Raw genomic sequence first — 21,056 nt, forward strand, 5'->3', positions numbered from 1 at the left:
AAGTCACTTCTTAACCTTCTTCTCTCTAACGAAAACAGCCTCAAGTCCCTCAGCCTTTCCTCATAAGATCTTCCCTCCATACCAGGCAACATTCTGGTAAATCCCCTCTGCACCCTTTCCAATGCTTCCACATCCTTCCTATAATGCGGCAACCAGAATTGCATGCAACACTCCAAATGCGGGCGCACCAGAGTTTTGTACGGCTGCAACATGACTTCATGGCTCCGAAACTCAATCCCTCTGCCAATAAAAGCTAACACACCGTACGCCTTCTTAACAACCCTCTCAACCTGAATGGCAACTTTCAGGGATCTATGTACATGGACACCGAGATCTCTCTGCTCATCCACACTGCCAAGAATCTTACCATTAGCCCAGTACTCTGTCTTCCTGTTATTCCTTCCAAAATGAATCACCTCACACTTTTCTGCATTAAACTCCATTTGCCACCTCTCAGCCCAGCGCTGAAGCTTATCGATGTCCCTCTGTAACTTGTAACATCCTTCCGCAGTTTAAAACAACGCCAACGACTTTAGTGTCGTCTGCAAATTTACTCACCCATCCTTCTATGCCCTCCTCCAGGTCATTTATAAAAATGGCAAACAGCAGCGGCCCCAAAACAGATCCTTGTGGCACACCACTAGTAACTGGACTCCAGTCTGAACACTTCCCATCAACCACCACCCTTTGTCTTCTTCCAGCTAGCCAATTTCTGATCCAAACTGCTAAATCTCCCTGAATCCCATGCTTCCGTATTTTCTGCAGTAGCCTACCGTGGGGAACCTTATCAAACGCTTTATTGAAATCCATATACACCACATCAACTGCTTTACCCTCATCCACCTGTTTGGTCACCTTCTCAAAGAACTCAATAAGGTTTGTGAGGCACGACCTACCCTTCACAAAACCGTGTTCACTATCTCTAATCAAATTATTCCTTTCCAGATGATTATACATCCTATCTCTTACAAACCTTTCCAAGATTTTGCCCACAACAGAAGTAAGGCTCACTGGTCTATAGTTACCGGGGTTGTCTCTACTCCCCTTCTTGAACAAGGGGACAACATTTGCTATCCTCCAGTCTTCTGGCACTATTCCTGTAGACAAAGATGACTTAAAGGTCAAAGCCAAAGGCTCAGCAATCTCCTCCCTAGCTTCCCAGAGAATCCTAGGATAAATCCCATCCGGCATTCTCCCCGTGTTTGCATGTGTTTCGTTCCCACAACCCCAAAACGTGCAGGGCAAATGGACTGGCTGTGCTAAATAGCCCCTTAATTGGATAAAATTAATTGGGTGCTCTAAATTAAAAAAAAAAAAATCCATAATCAAAGGCATTTCAGATTCCTTGATAAAAGCAAATTACTGCAGATGCTGGAATCTGAAACCAAAAGAAATATGAAACTATCTTTTGTTTCAGATTCCTTGACGTAGGCTGCTCCAGTGTTTATTTGCACAGCATCTCCATCTTTTACGGAAAGGTCTTGGCAATGTTCAAGTCCCAAGTGATGCACTGTTTTAGCTCTTGGGTTTATGTTGGGCATCAGGTAGGCTTTGCCTTATGCTTCAATGACAGATGTAATCTCTGCTGAGAGGGTCTCAAACCAGTCTTTATTGTGGGTTCCACCTTTACCAAATGTTGCTGCTGCTGTGTCAGAAATTATTCAACTCAGCAACTTCCAAACTTCATCAATAATAATGTTGATTGATTAAGTTTCTATTGATGAGCCTGTGAAATATTTTATGGTTTTATTTCATGTTGATAATTTAATTTCATAATGGTGGTGTCACAGTGAAGAATGTGTAAGTCAGAAAGAATTGTCAGCAAGGATTAATCAGCATTTTCCACTTGGAGATCAGTGGAATGTTTCAGAAACTGAATTATAGATTTTGCACAAAAAACTATTTAGGATTAAAGTAAAAGTTCATAACGCTATAGCAAGTGTGTTCCTGGGAGAGACCTTGAATAAAGAGGAAAGATGTTTTTAAAAAGAGACTCTGCAGCCCCAAATTCAGTGACGAATCCAGAATATTAAACTGCAGCCAGTTATAGGGGTTGTTGACATCAGCAGAAATAAACCAAATATGGTAAGACTGTCGATCTTGTCTGTGATTAACAGCAGCAATAACAGCAGAATCCAGTCTCTTCAGTCACTTATGAAGCTGTTGACGTAGCAAGAGGTTAAATGACTGAGTGAATCACTTTCCACACACAGAGCAGATGAGCGGCTTCTCCCGTGTGAGTGTGTGTCTGTAACAAACAGCAGGCTGCAGGATTGATAGCATCTCTTCCCACATACAGAGGAGATGAATGGTCTTTCCCCAGTGTGAATATGGTGGAGTGCAATGAGTGGATGACTGCCTGAAATTCTTCCTACACTGAGTACAAGTAAGTGGATTCTCCTCGGTGTGTATTTGCTTGTGTATCAGAAAGCTGGATGAATGAACAAATCCCTTCCCACACCGAGAGCAAGTGAACGGTCTTTCCACAGTCTGAACATGCTGGTATACATTGAAGTTAGATGACTGCCTGAACCTCTTTTCACAGTGAGTGCAGCTGAATGGCCTCTCCTCAGTGGGAATTTGCTGGTGTGACATGAGGCTGGCTGACCTACTGAATCCCTTCCCACTCACAGAACAGATGATTGGCTTCTCCCCAGTGTGACTGCGTTGATGATTTTCCAGCTAAGATGAACATTGAACCATTTTGCACAGTCCTCACATTTCCACACTTTCTCCATGGTCCTTGTGTCTCTCCAGGTTGGATGATCAGTTGAAGCCTCGTCCACACAGGACACGTGCACGGTGTCTCCCTGCTGTGAATGGTATGATGATGTTTTCAGGCTGTGTGACTGGTTAAAGTTATGTCCACAGTCTGTTCACTGGATCAGACGGATGGGTGACTGCGAGAAAGGGCAGGCAGGCAGTGCAGGAATCCTCTATGGCTGTCCCCCTCTCTAACAGGTATACCGTTGTGGATACTGTTTGGGGAGATAGCCCAGTGGGGAAAACATCAACAGCAGCCTGAACAGTGGCACCGCAACTGGCTCTGTTACTCAGCAGGGGAGGGCAAAATGCAGGAGATCAATAGTCATAGAGGACTTTATAGTAAGGGGCACAGGTGGGCGCTTCTGTGGATGGGAAAGAGACTCCCGAATGGTATGTTGCCTCCCTGGTGTCACGGTCCAGGATGTCCCTGAACGAACACAGGACATCCTGAAGGGGGAGGGTGAACAGCCACTGAGATCTCTTCTGAGGCAGGTGTGACCTGTACAAGAAGGACGTGTTGCATCAAAACTGGAGGGGCACCAATTTGCGAGATTTGCCAGAGTCACTCGGGAGGATTTAAACTAGTATGGCAGGGGGGTGGGAACCAGAGCGCTGGGGTATAAGGTGTAATAACTGAAGGGGAATTGGAGAACAAAAATAAGAGAACAACATCACCCTGTCTGCTCAAACAGTGGTTTGAAGTGTATTTGTTTCAATGCCAGAAGTGTAGCGGGAAGGCAGATGAACTTAGAGCACTTAAGTACTTGGAATTACGATGTTGTGGCTATCACAGAAACATGTTTAAAGGAAGGGCAGGATTGGTAACTGAAATGAAAAATGAAAATCGCTTATTGTCACAAGTAGGCTTCTAATGAAGTTACTGTGAAAAGCCCCTAGTCGCCACATTCCGCCGCCTGTTCAGGGAGGCTGGTACGGGAATTGAACCGTGCTGCTGGCTTGCCTTGGTCTGCTTTAAAAGCCAGCGATTTAACCCAGTGTGCTGAACCAGCCCCGAATAATCGCTTATTGTCACAAGTAGACTTCAATGAAGTTACTGTGAAAAGCCCCTAGTCGCCACATTCCGGCGCCTGTTCGGGGAGGCTAATACGGGAATTGAACCGTGCTGCTGGCCTGCCTTGGTCTGCTTTCAAAGCCAGCGATTTAGCCCAGTGTGCTAAACCAGCCCCATAACGTTGGAGGATATAGATGCTTCAGGAGAGATAGAGAGGAATGTAAAAGGGGTGGGGGAGTAGCATTACTGGTTAAGGAGAATATTATATTATGAGGGGAAATATACCGTAAATGGCAAAACTCCTGGGAATATAGAAAGTCAGAGAGATCTGTGTGTGCATGTGCACAGATGTTGGAAGTTCGCAGCACAAATGGACAAGGTACTCAAGAAAGCATACGGAATGCTTGCCTTCATTGGACGGGGCATCAAGTATAAAAACTGGCAAGTCATACTACAGTTGTATCGAACCTTGTTCAGGTGACACTTGGAATATTGTCCACAATTCTGGTCGCCACAGTACCAGAAGGACGTGGAGGCTTTGTAGAGGGTGCAGAGGAGGTTTATCAGGATATTGCCTAGTCTGGAGGGTGTTAGCTATGTGGAGAGGCTGAAGAGACTCGGACTGTTTTTATTAGAAAGACAGATGTTGAGGGGTGACCTGATAGAGGTCGACAAGATTGTGAGGGGCATGGATAGAGTGCATGGGCAGGCACTCTTTCCCAGTGTGGAGGGGCCAGTCACCAGGGGGCATAGGTTTAAGGTCCATGGGGCAAAGTTTAGAGATGTGCGAGCCAGGTCTTTTTTGTTTTGCAGAGGGTGGTGAGTGCCCGGAACGCATTGCCAGGGGAGGTTGTGGAAGTAGATACATTAACAGCGTTCAAAAGGCAACTTGACAAACACATGGATAGGATGGGTATAGAGGGATACGGCACAAAGAAGATCTAAGGGTTTTGGGAAAGGTTGGTATCATGACCGGTTCAGGCTTGGAGGGCGAAGGGCCTGTTCCTGTGCTGTATTGTTCTTTGTTCAAAGACCCTGTTCAATGTGGGAGCAACAGTTCACGTGTTCGGAATGTGGATGACGTTTTAGCCGATGGTCTGACCTTTCGAACGATATAGTCACGCTGGAAAAAACCTTGGAAATCTGGGGATTGTGGAATAGATTTAATCAGAGCTGGAGATTCATCGACCTGGTCACACTGAGGAGTGACCATTAATGTTCTCCGTGTGTGGGAAGGGATTCACTCAGGTCACCAGCCTCACTTCATCATGGTCAATCTGTACTGGACAGTTACCAAGTGCATTATATCTTGCCTGAGGTTTGGGGCCCAGTACGGAACACAGTTCATACAGCAAGTGAGGAAAAGACAGCAGGAATTTCTCTAATCTGTGATTTACAAGGACACATTCTTGATTCCCAGCAGTTACGTTTCTTCAGTAATTTCCTCATTTTCCCGAAACTACCCTGCCTGTTAATTCGATTATTTCTGATAATTCCATTACTGTAGCTATAAACGTCACACATTAGAATTTAATTCTCCCCGATCCGATTTGTGTTTCCAATGAGTCGATTCTGTGGAAAGGCATGTCTTATCAGCGTTTCCATGGCGATCTGTCTGCAGTGAAGGAATGTCTTATCAGCGTTTCCACGGCGACCTGTCTGCAGTGAAGAAATGTCTGATCAGCGTTTCCATGGCGACCTGTCTGCAGTGAAAATGCAATGAAAAAAAATGAAAATCGCTTATTGTCACAAGTAGGCTTCAAATGAAGTTACTGTGAAAAGCCCCTAGTCACCACATTCCGGCGCCTGTTCGGGGAGGCTGTTACGGGAACAGTGAAGCGCCTGCTTGAGTTTCTAACTCAGACTAAACTTCTTTCTCCCATAACACACATTATTTCAGCCATGTTATGTTAGTATCTCCCAAACCCTAAAAGAAGTTCAGATACACAAACATTTAAATGTGGGAGGACAAGTTGAAAAAGTGATCCAAGGTTTTATAATTCTGGGTGTGGAGCACAAAAGGACAGAGGTCATGTAAACCTGTACAAATCATTGGTTATTCTGCAGTTAGAATATTAGATCAGGTTTTGGGGATCTTACACCAGGAAGGATGTCAAGGCCATGGAGAGGGTGCAGAAGAGATTCACTGAGATGATCCCAGGGAAGAGAGGCTTTAGTTACCAGGAGAGATTAGAGAAACTGGGGCTCTTTTCATTCGAACAGAGACTGACTGGAGATCAGAGGGAGGGGGGTTCGATTCCGCCCTTGGGTAACTGTGTAGAGTTTGCACTTCCTCCGCATGTCCAAGTGGGTTCCTTCCGGGTGCTCCGGTTTCCTCCCACAGTCCAACGATGCACAGGTTAGGTGGATTGGCCACTCTAAAAGATTTCCCCTGAGTGTCCAAAGGTTAGGTGGGGTTACGGGGATAGGGTGGAGGAGTGGCCCTGAGTGGGGTGCCGTATTGGAGGGCCGGTGCAGACTCGATGGGCCGAATGGCCTCCTTCTGCACTGAAGGGATTCTATGGAACTGAAAAAGGCTTATATGAAATATCAAGCAGACTATACAACAATGTTCAGGACTCTCACTGTCCCTCTGGGCCTGGGGGGCGGGGGGGGCGGGGGGGGGGGGGGGGGAGTGCAGTGGAGGAACTGGTGATGGCTTCTCTGATCTCTGAATGAAATGTTATTTTTAAAGTGAAGGGTATCTGTACTGGAAAATCTGAGTACCAAGTGCCAGCTTAAACCATTCTCCAATCAGTTACAGCACAGCTCCCTCTACATTGCCCCATGAAAGACTCCCAAGGCTAATAAAAAATGGTGTTAGATACAGAGTAAATCTCCCTCGATGCTGTCCCCATCAAACACTCCCACGATAGGTCTTGCATAAGATTAGATACAACGTATATCCTCCTCTGCACTGTCCCCATCAAACACTCCCAGGACAGGTGCTACACGGGGTTAGATACCGAGTAAAGCTCCAGTTACACTCTATCATCAAACACTGCCAGGGCAGATACACAGGCAGGTTCGCAAAACCATCCCTGGATGCCAAGGCTAGGAGAGACAGAATGGAAGGTATGGGGAGCTGGGACTGTTAAAATTTGGTTTTGGGATTGCAGATTACCCACAAAGTGGAGGGGGGGGGGGGCGGGGGGGGGGGGAGGGGGAATGGGATTAGATAAAGCTTAAAGCACATCCAGTTAGATAAATCCCCGGGACCTGAAAAAATGTATTCTGGGACATTGTGGGAGGCGAGGGGGGAAATTGTGGGTCCCCTGGCAGAGATATTTGAATCATCGACAGCCACAGGTGAGGTGCTTGAAGATTGGAGGGTAGCAATTCTTGTGTCTTTTTTTAAGAAAGGCCAGAGGGAAAAGCCTGGGAACTACAGACCTGTGAGCCTTGCGTCTGTGGTGGATACGTTGTCAGAAGGTATTCTGAGAGACAGGATCTACAGGCATTTAGAGAGGCAAGGACTGATTAGGGACAGTCAGCATGGCTTTGTGAGTGGAAAATCATGGGCGGGATTCTCCCATATGGTGGCAGAGTGTTCACGCCGTCGGAAAAGCCGTCGTGTTTCACAATGGCGTGAACTGGCCGCAGAGACTACCGATTCTGGCCCCCACAGGAGGCCAGCATGGCGCTGGAGTGGTTCATGCCGCTCCAGCCTCCCTTCCCGGCGCCAACTGGGCACCACGCCAACCCGCGCATGCGCAGTGGCACCACGCCAACCCGCACTTGTGCAGTGGCCTTACTGAACGCGCCGGCCCACTACATAACATGGTGCAGGGGTTCAGGGGCCGGTGCGCAACAAAGTAGGCCTGGGGAGGGAGAGGCCAGCCCGCTGATCGGTGGGCCCCGATTGCGGGCCAGACCCCATCGGAGGCCCTCCCCGTGAATAGAGCACACCCCCTCCCAACCCTGCGACCAGAGTTCCCGCTGGCTGTGAGCAGGTGTGGACAGCGCCGGTGGGACTCTGGCGTTGCCGCTCGGCCTATCCGGGCCGCAGAATCGGTGGCCCAGGTGTGGACAGCGGCCCGCGACCAGCTGCGCGCCAAACGCGCCGGCGCAAATGGCACCGATTCTCCGCTCCTCGGGGTGGCATGGCGCAGTTGCGGCGATTCTCCGGCCCGGGGCTCGGAGAATCCTGCCCCATGTCTCACGAATTTGATTGAATTTTTTGATGGTAGATTAGGGCAGTGCAGTTGACGTTGTCAACTTTAGCAAGGCCTTTGACAAGGTACAGCATGGTAGTTTTTTGCACAAGGTTAAATCTCACGGAATCCAGGGTGAGGTTGCCAATTGGATACAAAATTGGCTTGGCGACAGAAGACACAGGGTGGTTGTAGAGGGTTTTTTTCAAACTGGAGGCCTGGGACCAGCGGTGTGCCTCAGTGATCGGTGTTGGGTCCACTGTTATTTGTTGTTTATATTAATGATTTGGATGAGAATGTAGGAGGCATGGTTAGTAAGTTTGCAGATGACACCAAGATTTGTGGCATAGTGGACAGTGAAGGTTATCTAGGATTGCAACGGGATCTTGATCATTTGTGCCAGTGGGCCAATGAATGGCAGATGGAGTTTAATTTAGATAAATGTCAGGTGATACATTTTGGTTGATCGAATCGGGGCAGGACCGACTCAGTTAATGGTCGGGAGTTGGGGAGAGTTATAGAACAAAGAGATCTCCAAGTACAGGTTCATAGCTCCTTGAAAGTGGAGTCACGGGTGGACAGGGTGGTGAAGATGGCATTCGGCATATTTGGTTTCATTGAACATAAGAACATAAGAACTCGGAGCAGGAGTAGGCCATCTGGCCCCTCGAGCCTGCTCCACCATTCAATGAGATCATGGCTGATCTTTTGTGGACTCAGCTCCTTTCCGGCCCGAACACCATAACCCATAATCCCTTTATTCTTCAAAAAACTATCTATCTTTATCGTAAAAACATTTAATGAAGGAGCCTCTACTGCTTCACTGGGCAAGGAATTCCATAGATTCACAGACCCTAGCCCATTCACAACCCTTTGGGTGAAGAAGTTCCTCCGAAACTCAGTCCTAAATCTACTTCCCCTTATTTTGAGGCTATGCCCCCTAGTTCTGCTTTCACCCACCAGTGGAAACAACCTGCCTGCATCTATCCTATCTATTCCCTTCATAATCTTATATGTTTCTATAAGATCCCCCCTCATCCTTCTAAATTCCAACGAGTACAGTCCCAGGCTACTCAACCTCTCCTCGTAATCCAACCCCTTCAGCTCTGGGATTAACCTAGTGAATTTCCTCTGCACACCCTCCAGTGTCAGTACGTCCTTTCTCAAGTAAGGAGACCAAAACTGAACACAATACTCCAGGTGTGGCCTCACTCACACCTTATACAATTGCAGCATAACCTCCCTAGTCTTAAACTCCATCCCTCTAGCAATGAAGGACAAAATTCCATTTGCCTTCTTAATCACCTGTTGCAACTGTAAACCAACTTTTTGCGACTCATGCACTAGCACACCCAGGTCTCGCTGCACAGCAGCATGTTTTAATATTTTATCATTTAAATAATAATCCCTTTTGCTGTTATTCCTACCAAAATGGATAATCTCACATTTGTCAACATTGTATTCCATCTGCCAGACCCTAGCCCATTCACTTAGCCTATTCAAATCCCTCTGCAGACTTCCAGTATCCTCTGCACTTTTTGCTTTACCACTTCTCTTAGTGTTGTCTGCAAACTTGGGACACATTGCCCTTGGTCCCCAACTCCAAATCATCTATGTAAAATTTGAACAGTTGTGGGCCCAACACTGATCCCTGACGGACACCACTAGCTACTGATTGCCAACCAGAGAAACACCCATTAATCCCCACTCTTTGGTTTCTATTAATTAACCAATCCTCTATCCATGCTACTACTTTCCCCTTAATGCCATGCATCTTTATCTTATGCAGTAACCTTTTGTGTGGCACCTTGTCAAAGGCTTTCTGGGAATCCATATATACCACATCCATTGGCTCCCCGTTATCTACTGCACTGTTAATACCCTCAAAAAATTCCACTAAATTAGTTAGGCACGACCTGCCCTTTATGAACCCATGCTGAATCTGCCCAATGGGACAATTTCCATCCGGGTGCCTCGCTATTTCTTCCTTGATGATAGATTCCAGCATCTTCCCTACTACCGAAGTTAAGCTCACTGGTCTATAATTACCCGCTTTCTGCCTACCTCCTTTTTTAAAAAAATATATATATTTTATTGAAGTTTTTCAAACAAAGATTTTCCGTTTTTACAACTTAATAAAGGAATATACATTAAACGTTATTTAAATAATATATTAAACTAACAACAGATGGAAAAAAAATAAACAAAATTGCCACCGCCTGGTGAACCCCTGAGCCGATCCTCTTAACGCATATTTTATTCGTTCCAGTCTTATGAACCCTGCCATGTCGTTTATCCAGGCCTCCACGCCCAGGGGCTTCGCTTCTTTCCACATAAGTAGACTCCTTCGCCGAGCTACTAGGGGCGCAAAGGCCAAGACGTCGGCCTCTTTCGCCTCCTGCACTCCCGGTTCTTCTGCAACCCCAAATATAGCCAACCCCCAGCTTGGTTTTGCCCGGACCCCCACCACCTTTGAACTCACTCTTGCCACACCTTCCCAGAACTCATGCAGTGCCGGACATGACCAGAACATGTGAGTGTGGTTCGCCGAGCTTCCCGAGCACCTCCCACACCTGTCCTCCACCCCAAAAAACCTGCTCAGTCTTGCTCCCGTCATATGCGCTCTGTGTAGAACCTTAAATTGAATCAGGCTAAGCTTGGCACACGAGGACGAGGAATTTACCCTACTTAAGGCATCTGCCCACAGCCCCTCCTCAATCTCTTCCTCTAGCTCCTCTTCCCATTTTCCCTTCAGCTCCTCTACCATCGCCTCCCCCTCGTCTCTCATCTCCCTGTATATTTCATACACTTTACCTTCTCCAACCCATGCCCCCGAAATCACTCTATCCTGGACCCTTTGCGTCGCGAGCCGTGGAAATCCCCTTATTTGTTGCCTCGCAAATGCCCTCACTTGCATGTATCGGAAAGCATTCCCTGGTGGCAAGTTATATTTTTCTTCCAATGCTCCCAAACTCGCAAATGTCCCGTCCACAAACAGGTCCTTCAGCTTCCTAATTCCTGCTTGCTGCCAACATCGAAATCCCCCATCTATCCTCCCCGGGACGAACCTATGGTTATTCCTTATCGGGGACCACACCGAGGCACCCGTCACTCCCCGATGTCGTCTCCACTGCCCCCAGATCTTCAAGGTCGCCACCACCACTGGGTTTGTGGTGTACCTTTTCGGGGAGAACGGTAGCGGCGCCGTCGCCAGCGCTTTTAGGCTCATTCCCTTACAGGACGCCATCTCCAGCCTACCTCCTTTTTTAAACAGTGGTGTCACATTTGCTCATTTCCAATCCGCCGGGACCATCCCAGAGTCTAGTGAATTTTGGTAAATCATCACGAGTGCATTTGCAATTTCCCTAGCCATCTCTTTTAGCACTCTGGGATGCATTCCATCAGGTCCAGGAGACTTGTCTACCTTTAGCCCCATTAGCTTGCCCATCACTACCTCCTTGGTGATAACAATCCTCTCAAGGTCCTCACCAGTCATAGCCTTATTTCCATCAGTCACCGGCATGTTATTTGTGTCTTCCACTGTGAAGACCGACCCAAAAAACCTGTTCAGTTCCTCAGCCATTTCCTCATCTCCCATTATTAAATCTCCTTTCTCATCCTCTAAAGGACCAATATTTACCTCAGCCACTCTTTTTTGTTTTATATATTTGTAGAAACCTTTACTATCTGTTTTTATATTCTGAGCAAGTTTACTCTCATAATCTATCTTACTCTACTTTATAGCTTTTTTAGTAGCTTTCTGTTGCCCCCTAAAGATTTCCCAGTCCTCTCGTCTCCCACTGATCTTTGCTGGAACATTGAATACAGGAGTTGGGCCATCTTGCTGAAGTTGTACAAGACATTAGTAAGGCCACACTTGGAGTACTGTGTACAGTTCTGGTCAACCTATTTTCGAGAGGATATTATTAAACTAGAAATAGTGCAGAAAATATTTATTCGGATGCTACCGGGACTTGATGGTTTGATTTATAAGGAGAAGCTGGGACTTTTTCCCTGGAGTGCAGGAGGCTTAGAAGTGATCTTATATAAGTCTGTACGTTTACGGTAAGAGGGGAGATACAAAAGGGCTCAAAGGGGCAATTCTTTCACACAGAGGGTGGCGTGTATCTGGAACAAGTTGCCAGTGGCAGTAGCAGAGACGGGTATAATTTTGTCTTTTAAAAAGCATTTAGGCAGTTCTATGGGAAAGCTGGGTATAGAGGGTTACGGGCCAAATATGGGCAATTGGGACTAGCTCAGTGGTAAAAACTGGGCGGTATGGACAAGTTGGGCCGAAGGGCATGTTTTCATGCTGTAAACCTCTCTGACTCTATACAACTGCAGCAAAACATCCCTACATTTATATTAGATTTCCTTTGCAATAAACAATAATATTCCATGGACCTTCCTAATCACTTGCTGTACCTGCAGACTAACTTGGGATCGGGTACACCGATCCCTCTGCAACTCAGAGTTCTGCATCTCTCTCCATTTAAATAATATTGTTTTACTTAATACTTCCTGACAAAGTGGACAATTCACATTTCCCAAATTATGCTCCATCTGTCAGGTTTTTGTCCACTCACTTAACCTATGTAGTCCTTTGCAGACTCCTTAAATCCACTTCACAAATTACTTTACTACCTGTCATCGAGGCTTCAGAAAATTTAGCCGCCAGACATTCAATCCCATCATCCAACACATTCATACAGATTGTAAATGGTTGAGAGCCCAGCAATGATCCTGGTGACATTCCACTTGTCACATTTTATCAACCCAGAAATGACCCATTTATACCTACTGGCTGCTTCCTGTCAGTTAACCAATCCTCTATCCATGCTGATATGTTGCCTCCACACCATGAGCTCTTATTTTGTGCAATAACCTTTGATGTGGCACCTTGGGAAATACCTTCTGGAAATCCAGATAAAGCACATCTACAGGTTCCCCTTTATTGACATCCCTTGTTACTTCCTCAGAGAACCTTGATAAATTAGTCAGTAACGATTGATTCCTTAAACCCATTTTCAAACACTGTCAAAAGAAAAATCAAATCTCCTCTACCCCTCTGGCTCCTTTGCCAATTACCTTAGAGGGACTCACTTTCTGTTAAAGAGCCTGTCAAACCCTCTCACCCACTTTCCCGAAAGTGAACAAATTTAATCAGGAAAAGTCCAACAAATTCAAATATTTTCCTGTTAAAAGTTTATTGACGAAACAGAACATGGTTAAAAAAACTAACAGAAAATTACTTGAGGATCAAAGACAACCAGAGTAACAGGATGTTCACAATGTTCTGGTCCCAAATGGTTTCCCTTCGGCTCCTCTGTACCCTGTTCCCATGACTCCCCGCTTTGGACACAGGGGCACTGAACCCTGGGGGTCACATCACCATCAGCCCCGGTCACCCTCACCCCTGATTGGTTGGAGGTGCAGTTCCCAGTCAGTCCCCCAGCACCTTCCTGTCTCTATTAGCGACGCCCATGGCAGTTTCCCAACTGGGGAACAAGCCCCGTTATTCTCAGCTAAATTCAGCCCTCAGCTCCATCAACTGGCTGTCATTGACACGAGCAATAGAGACAGAAAGGTGCCCGAGGGTCAAATAGGAAGACAAAACTTGTGGATTAGGACCCCCATAAAGGTCAGCAACTTCTTGGAAACAATCAAATTCCCAGTCCACAAATTAAAGGATCACATGACGGGACTTCAAGTTTCCTGACTTTTAATGCAACAAACAAACTAGAAGCTACTTTAACTCGGAAACCTACACAGTAAACTATAAACTAGAACTTTGCCCTTTTGCACAATCTAAAATCACACTCCACGATTTTAGTAACTCTGTCCTAGAAGTCGAAACTTAATTATCTCAGAACCTGTCCAAAGTGATGATTCATTCCCGAGGATTTACTTCCGTTCTTCGACCAAGACACCGAGGTAAAAAAGGGAGAATAGAATAGAATGTGAACTCGCAAAATACATAAAAATGGACTATAAAAGTTTCTGTGGCTACGTAATAAGGAAATGTTTGGCTCAGACAAAGGTTTGTCCATTCCAGATAGAGTCAGGAGAGTTTAGAATGAGGAATAGAGATCTCTACAGCCACCTCGTTCAACACTCTGGGATGTAGATCATCAGCTTTTGGGGATTTATTCACTTTCAGTCCCATTAATTTCTCCAGTACTACTTTTTCACCAATTCTAATCTCTGCCAGTCCCTTGGTTCTCTGGTGTTTTGGGGACAATTTCTGTATCTTCCTCTGTGAAGACAGACACACGTCGTTTAGTTTCTCTGCCATTTCCTTACTCCCAATTCTAAACTCTTCTGTCTCTGCCTGGAATGGACCCACATTGGTCTTTGCGAATCTTTTCCTTTTCACATTCCTGCAGAAGCTTTTCCAGTCGTTTTTTAAGTTTCTCACCAGTTTGCTCTCATCAGTTTCTTGGTCCCCCTTTGCTGAATTCTAATGGAGCTCATGGGATCTTTAACTTTTCTTGTTCGCCACGGTTACATCACTTTTCCGGTTGGATTTTTGTTCCTTAAAAGAATCTATATTTGTTGTATATATGCAAATTAAAAGTCACAAAAATCCCAGAGGACCATAGGACCTTTGACAGAGAGAGAGCTGACTGGTGGTGATTTAACCTGAGGGTCAGCACACCTCAGGCGAGGGGCCTGGTTGAGAAGGCGGGGCCTTCATGAATAAACTCAGCCTGTACAGGAGTTGAATCCTCACTGTTGGCTTTGTTCTGCATCACAAAGAGTCGTCCAACCAACTGAGCAAACTGACCCCTGATAAATATGTAATAATTCCTTAAATATTAGGTATTCCCTGTACCAATCAGTTTCCCAGACCACCTCCGACAACATACCCCTCACACCCTGATAGTTTTCTTCTGTGAGGAACGCCCAGATAAATTAAAAAGAATCATGTAACCACCAGGGCCCATCTCCATGGCAACGTGGCATGCTTTGGGGGTTCCAAACAGAAATAGCAACTAAATATCTTCACACTTCCCAACATCCTTTCACTCTGTGATTCTTGTGCAATTTGGAGCCAGGTATTAGCAACAAGGCTCAAAGAGCATCAGACCACTGGAGGCAAAGTGGTGAGACCGGTCAGTCCAGCAGAAAGAAACCCTCCGACTATCCCCATTGACTACCTGTCAGAATGAACAAAATGCAGTCCTGGGTGTAGAGCAGAAACAGTAACAGCAGAATCCAACCACTGTACTCAATTGTGAGATTGTTGGCGTCACAGCTGGTGCGATGAAGTATGCAATCCCATCGCACATTGAGAAGTGAAGGGCCTCTCCCCAGCGTGAACTCGCTGGTGTGTCCGCAAGTGAGATAACCGAGTGAGTCCCTTCCCACACTGAGAGCAGGTGAATGGCCTCTCCCCAGTGTGAACTCGCTGGTGTGAATGCAGGTTGGATAACTGAGTAAATCCCTTCCCACACTGAGAGCAGGTGAACGGTCTCTCCCCAGTGTGAACTCTCTGGTGTTTCTGCAGGGTGGATAACTGAGTGAATCCCTTCCCACACTGAGAGCAGGTGAATGGCCTCTCCCCAGTGTGAATTCGCTGGTGTGACTGCAAGCCGGATGACTGAGTGAATCCCTTCCCACACTGAGAGCAGGTGAATGGCCTCTCCCCAGTGTGAAATTGCTGATGTTTCTGCAGGGTGGATGAATCACGGAATCCCTTCCCACACTGGGGACAAGTGAATGGCCTGTCCCCAGTGTGAATTCGCTGATGGATCCGCAGGGTGGATGAATCAATGAATCCCTTCCCACACTGGGAGCAGGTGAATGGCCTCTCCCCAGTGTGAATTCGTTGGTGTCTCTGCAGGGCGGATAACTCAGTAAATCCTTTCCCACACTGAGAGCAGATGAATGGCCTCTCTCCAATGTGAACTCGCTGGTGAGTGCGCAGGTGGGATAAGTGAGTGAATCTTTGCCCACACTGAGAACAGGTGAATGGCCTCTCCCCAGTGTGAACTCGCTGGTGTGCCTGAAGGTTAGATAATTGACTGAATCCCTTCCCACACTGAGAGCAGGTGAACGGCCTCTCCCCAGTGTGAACTCGCCTATGTTTTCGCAGGGTGGATGAATCAATGAATCCCTTCCCACACTGAGAGCAGGTGAATGGCCTCTCCCCAGTGTGACTGCGTCGATGAATCTCCAGCTGAGATGGGACTTGGAATCCCTTCCCACAGTCCCCACATTTCCACGGATTCCCCATGATTTGGGTTGCCTCGTGTCTCTCCAGGTTGGATGATCAATTGAAGCCTTTTCCACAGACACAACACGTGTATGGTCTCTCCCTGCTGTGAATGTTATGTTTATTCAGGCTGTGTAACTGGTTTCCTCAGACAGTTCACTGGAACTGTCTGTGTGGAGTCTGCACGTTCTCCCCGTGTCTGCATGGGTTTGCTCCGGGTGCTCCGGTTTCCTCCCACAGTCCAAAGATGTGCGGGTTAGGTGGATTGGCCATGCTAAATTGCCCTTTGTGTTGAAAAAGGTTGGATGGGGTTATTGGGTTACGGTGATAGGATGGAGGTGTGGGCTTAGGCAGGGTGATCTTTCCAAGGGATGGTGCAGACTTGATGGGCCAAACGGTCTCCTTCTGCGCTGTAAATTCTGGGAGTCTATGAACTCTCTCACTCGGGTGTGTGTTGTGTGGGTCTCGGTGCTTTTCCAGTGACACTGATGTTTGAAATCTTTAGTTGACAGTTCGGGCAAACATTTCTCCTTCTAGATTCAAAGGCCGATGATATTCAGGTTCCAGGGAATCGAGTGACTGTCGGATCGAGACGTAATGTTTGAGATTTCTGTCTGTAATTCCTCCTCATGGAATATCCTGTAAAAACAATTTACAAAATTCATCACTGTCAGTACAGGACAGAAACGTAGAACAACAATTCTCGTTTCTATGGAACATTTTTTCCTCTCTCTTATTCCCCGAAAGCTGTAAATCTCCATCCTATACACTCTCCCTCCATCCTCACTCTGCTGTATCCAATATTGACCCTCCTAATTCTCCTGATTGTGCAAATTCAGGCTGATTGACAGATCCAAGCTCAGCTCACAGCTTCCTATCCAGGAGATCACAACTTCCTATCCAGGAGATCACAACAAATATGAGCTGCAATCGGCCATTCGGCCCATCGAGCCTGAACCATTCAATGGGATCATTGGCTGACCAACTTCAGCACTGTTTTCCCACACTATCCCCCATATCACAGTGGTTAGCACTGTAGCTTCACAGCTCCAGGGTCGCAGGTTAGATTCCCGGCTTGGGTCACTGTCTGTGCGGAGTCTGCATGTTCTCTCTGTGTCTGCATGGGTTTCCTCCGGGTGCTCCGGTTTGCTCCCATGGTCCAAAGATGTGCAGGTCAGGTGGATTGGCCATGATAAATTGCCCTTAGTGTCCAAAAAGGTTAGATGGGGTTATTGGGTTACGGGGATAGGTGGAGGTGTGGGCTTAAGTAGGGTGCTCTTTCCAAGGGTGGTGCAGAGTCAATGGGCCGAATGGCCCCCTTCTGCACTGTAAATCCTCTGGGGTACAGAATTCCAAAGCTTCACCACATCCTCGAGTAAAGAAATCCCTCCTCATCTCAGCTTTCTCTCCATTTACCTGCCAGTTCCACATAACCCTCATCAATCAGAAGTCTGTGGGGGGGGGGGGGGGGGGGGGGGGATGTCGGGTTTGTGATATGGGAGCTGGAGTAGCTGTTTTTCCGCATGTTCTGGCACCACTCACCTACAATCTGTCACTTACCTGATTGCCCGGCACCCATCTACCTAATCCTTGAATTAATATTGTGTTCGTGTCCCTGGAAGACACCAGGGTTCAGTTTGGTAGGATTATGCCAAAAAGTGTCAAGAAATGCGTCGATAAAACAGCGTAGGTGGATTCAGTGGAAATGGAGCCGCCTTTTCAACATGGCGGCCTGACCCTCAGGAGGTGTCTCGACCCCGCGCTCTCTGGGGCTCTGGGAGGCGGTGAAAATGATGACTGCCGACATTATCAGTGTTACTGACCAGAGGCTGAGTGTGCTGACTCAATATCTGTGAGCACCAGCTGCAAAACGCCATGAGAGGCTCGATGATCCGGAGGAGAGAATCCTGACCATTCAGCAAGATGCCTCCTCGACGGAGACAAGAATTCAATCCTTTGAAAACCAGCCGAGTGGCTGGCGGAGGTCCCGGAGGATTTGGAGAACCGAGGGTCACAGAAAGAACATCCGAGTCATTGGTCTGTCAGATGGTCATCATAGAATTTACAGTGCAGAAGGAGGCCACTCGGCCCATCGAGTCTGTGCCTTGGAAGCAGCACCCCAACCAAGCCCATACCTCCACCCCATCCCCGGAACCCAGTAACCCCACCTAACCTTTTATTTGGACACTAAGGGCAATTTATCGTGGCCAATCCACCTAACCTGCACATCTTTGGACTGTGGGAGGAAACCGGAGCACCCGGAGGAAACCCACGCACACACGGGGAGAACGTGCAGACTCCGCACAGACAGTGACCCCAGCTGGGAATCAAACCCGGGACCCTGGTACTGTGAAGCAACTGTGCTAACCACTATGCTACCATGCCGCCCATAAATTGTTATTTTCTGTCCATTTAGTGTGGAGGGTAAGGCTCTTGTGAGGTTCTTTAAGGACCGACTGCCACGTTTTCGCAACTGGATTTGAAGCCTGGGCGTTTCAAATTAGAAAGGGTGCATCGTGTCCTGTCTCTGAGGCTGAGGGATAGTTTTCATCCCAGGCCTGTAATCATTCGCTTCCACAACGTGAAAGAAGGTCCTGGAGACGGGTACGGTGAGATGGCACCTGGCCCCAGGAGGGAGTGAGGATTCAGGACTTTTCGGCAGCAACACAAACAAAGTTTCGAGACTTCGATGAAGTTCAAATGCAGCTCAAGACTGTGGAGAGTGAATTCCGTCAGGCTTTATCCTGCAACCCAAAAAATAGTATCCAACAACTCCGTCAAGTCTTTCAATAATCCAATGATTGCCTTGGCCTTCATTAAATCCATGAAGGGCAAGGATCTGGAGGAATGGTTTGCAGCTTGGACATCCACTGGACCGAACCTCTTTCCATTTAGAAAGTACTCTTTTCTATTCTTTTTTGGTCCAAAATGTATAACCTCACACTTGTTTACTTTGAATTTCATTTGCCACAAATTTGCCTATTCACCGAGTCTGTCAATATCTTCTTGCAATTTTATGTCATTATCTAGTCTGTCGGCGATGCCACCAAACTTTGTATCAACAGCAACAGTGAACATAGAACATAGAACGATACAGCGCAGTACAGGCCCTTTGGCCCACGATGTTGCACCGACATGGGAAGTCAAAAAACAAAAGCCATCTAACCTACACTATGAGATTATCATCCATATGCTTATCCAATAAACTTTTAAATGCCCTCAATGTTGGCGAGTTCACTACTGTTGCAGGCAGGGCATTCCACGGCCTCACCACTCTTTGTGTAAAGAACCGACCTCTGACCTATATAGATTACCCCTCAGTTTAAGGCTATGTCCCCTCGTGCCAGCCATTTCCATCCGCGGGCGAAGGCTCTCACTGTCCACCCTATCTAACCCCCTGCTCATTTTGTATGCCTCTATTAAGTCTCCTCTTAACCTTCTTCTCTCTGACGAAAACAACCTCAAGTCCATCAGCCTTTCCTCATAAGATTTTCCCTCCATACCAGGCAACATCCTGGTAAATCTCCTCTGCACCCGCTCCAAAGCCTCCACGTCCTTCCTATAATGCGGTGACCAGAACTGTACGCAATACTCCAAATGCGGCCGTACCAGAGTTTTGTACAGCTGCAACATGACCTCCTGACTCCGGAACTTAATCCCTCAACCAATAAAGGCCAACACTCCATAGGCCTTCTTCACAACCCTATCAACCTGGGTGGCAACTTTCAAGGATCTATGTACATGGACACCTAGATCCCTCTGCTCATCCACACTTCCAAGAACTTTACCATTAGCCAAATATTCCGCATTCCTGTTATTCCTTCCAAAGAGAATCACATCACACTTCTCTACATTAAACTCCATTTGCCACCTCTCAGCCCAGCTCTGCAGCTTATCTATGTCCCTCTGTAACCTGCTACATCCTTCCGCACTGTCGACAACACCACCGACTTTAGTGTCGTCTGCAAATTTACTCACCCACCCTTCTGCGCCCTCCTCTCGGTCATTGATAAAAATGACAAACAGCAACGGCCCAGAACAGATCCTTGTGGTACGCCACTTGTAACTGAACTCCATTCTGAACATTTCCCATCAACCACCACCCTCTGTCTTCTTTCAGCTAGCCAATTTCTGATCCACATCTCTAAATCACCCTCAATCCCCAGCATCCGTATTTTCTGCAATAGCCTACCGTGGGGAACCTTATCAAACGCTTTACTGAAATCCATATACACCACATCAACTGCTCTACCCTCATCTACCTGTTCAGTCACCTTCTCAAAGAACTCGATAAGGTTTGTGAGGCATGACCTACCCTTCACAAAGCCATGCTGACTATCCCTAATCATATTATTCCTATCTAGATGATTATAAATCTTGTCTCTTATAATCCCCTCCAAGACTTTACCCACTACAGACGTGAGGCTCACCGGTCTATAGTTGCCGGGGTTGTCTCCAACCCCCTTCTTGAACAAAGGGACCACATTTGCTATCCTCCAGTCCTCTGGCATTATTCCTGTAGCCAATGATGACATAAAAATCAAAGCCAAAGGCCCAGCAATCTCTTCCCTGGCTTCCCAGAGAATCCTAGGATAAATCCCATCAGGCCCCGCGGACTTATCTATTTTCAGCCTGTCCAGAATTGCCAACACCTCTTCCCTACGTATTCAATGCCATCTATTCTAATAGCCTGGGTCTCAGCATTCTCCTCCACAACATTAACTTTTTTCTGAGTGAATACTGACGAAAAATATTCATTTAGTATCTCGCCTATCTCTTCAGACTCCACACACAACTTCCCATCCCTGTCCTTGACTGGCCCTACTCATACCCTAGTCATTCTTTTATTCCTCACATACCTATCGAAAGCTTTTGGGTTTTCCTTGATCCTACCTGCCAAATACTT

General features: G+C 46.9%; 2 protein-coding genes across 3 annotated transcripts in view; one reads left to right on the forward strand and one right to left on the reverse strand.

Moving 5' to 3' along the window:
* LOC140421519 (uncharacterized) overlaps positions 1 to 21,056 on the forward strand; it is a 331,613-nt gene that overhangs the window by 159,940 nt on the left and 150,617 nt on the right. The gene's annotated exons all lie outside the window — the stretch shown is intronic.
* The window catches only part of LOC140419111 (uncharacterized), a 69,366-nt gene that overhangs the window by 39,640 nt on the left and 8,670 nt on the right, over positions 1 to 21,056 (reverse strand). The window contains exon 2 of the mRNA XM_072502873.1: positions 15,240 to 16,789. Coding sequence (XP_072358974.1) covers positions 15,240 to 16,171 — 932 coding nt within the window. The 5' untranslated portion in view covers positions 16,172 to 16,789. The remainder of the gene's footprint in view (positions 1 to 15,239; positions 16,790 to 21,056) is intronic.

The sequence above is a fragment of the Scyliorhinus torazame genome, chromosome 5, assembly GCF_047496885.1.
Source record: "Scyliorhinus torazame isolate Kashiwa2021f chromosome 5, sScyTor2.1, whole genome shotgun sequence".
NCBI classification, from domain to species: domain Eukaryota; kingdom Metazoa; phylum Chordata; class Chondrichthyes; order Carcharhiniformes; family Scyliorhinidae; genus Scyliorhinus; species Scyliorhinus torazame.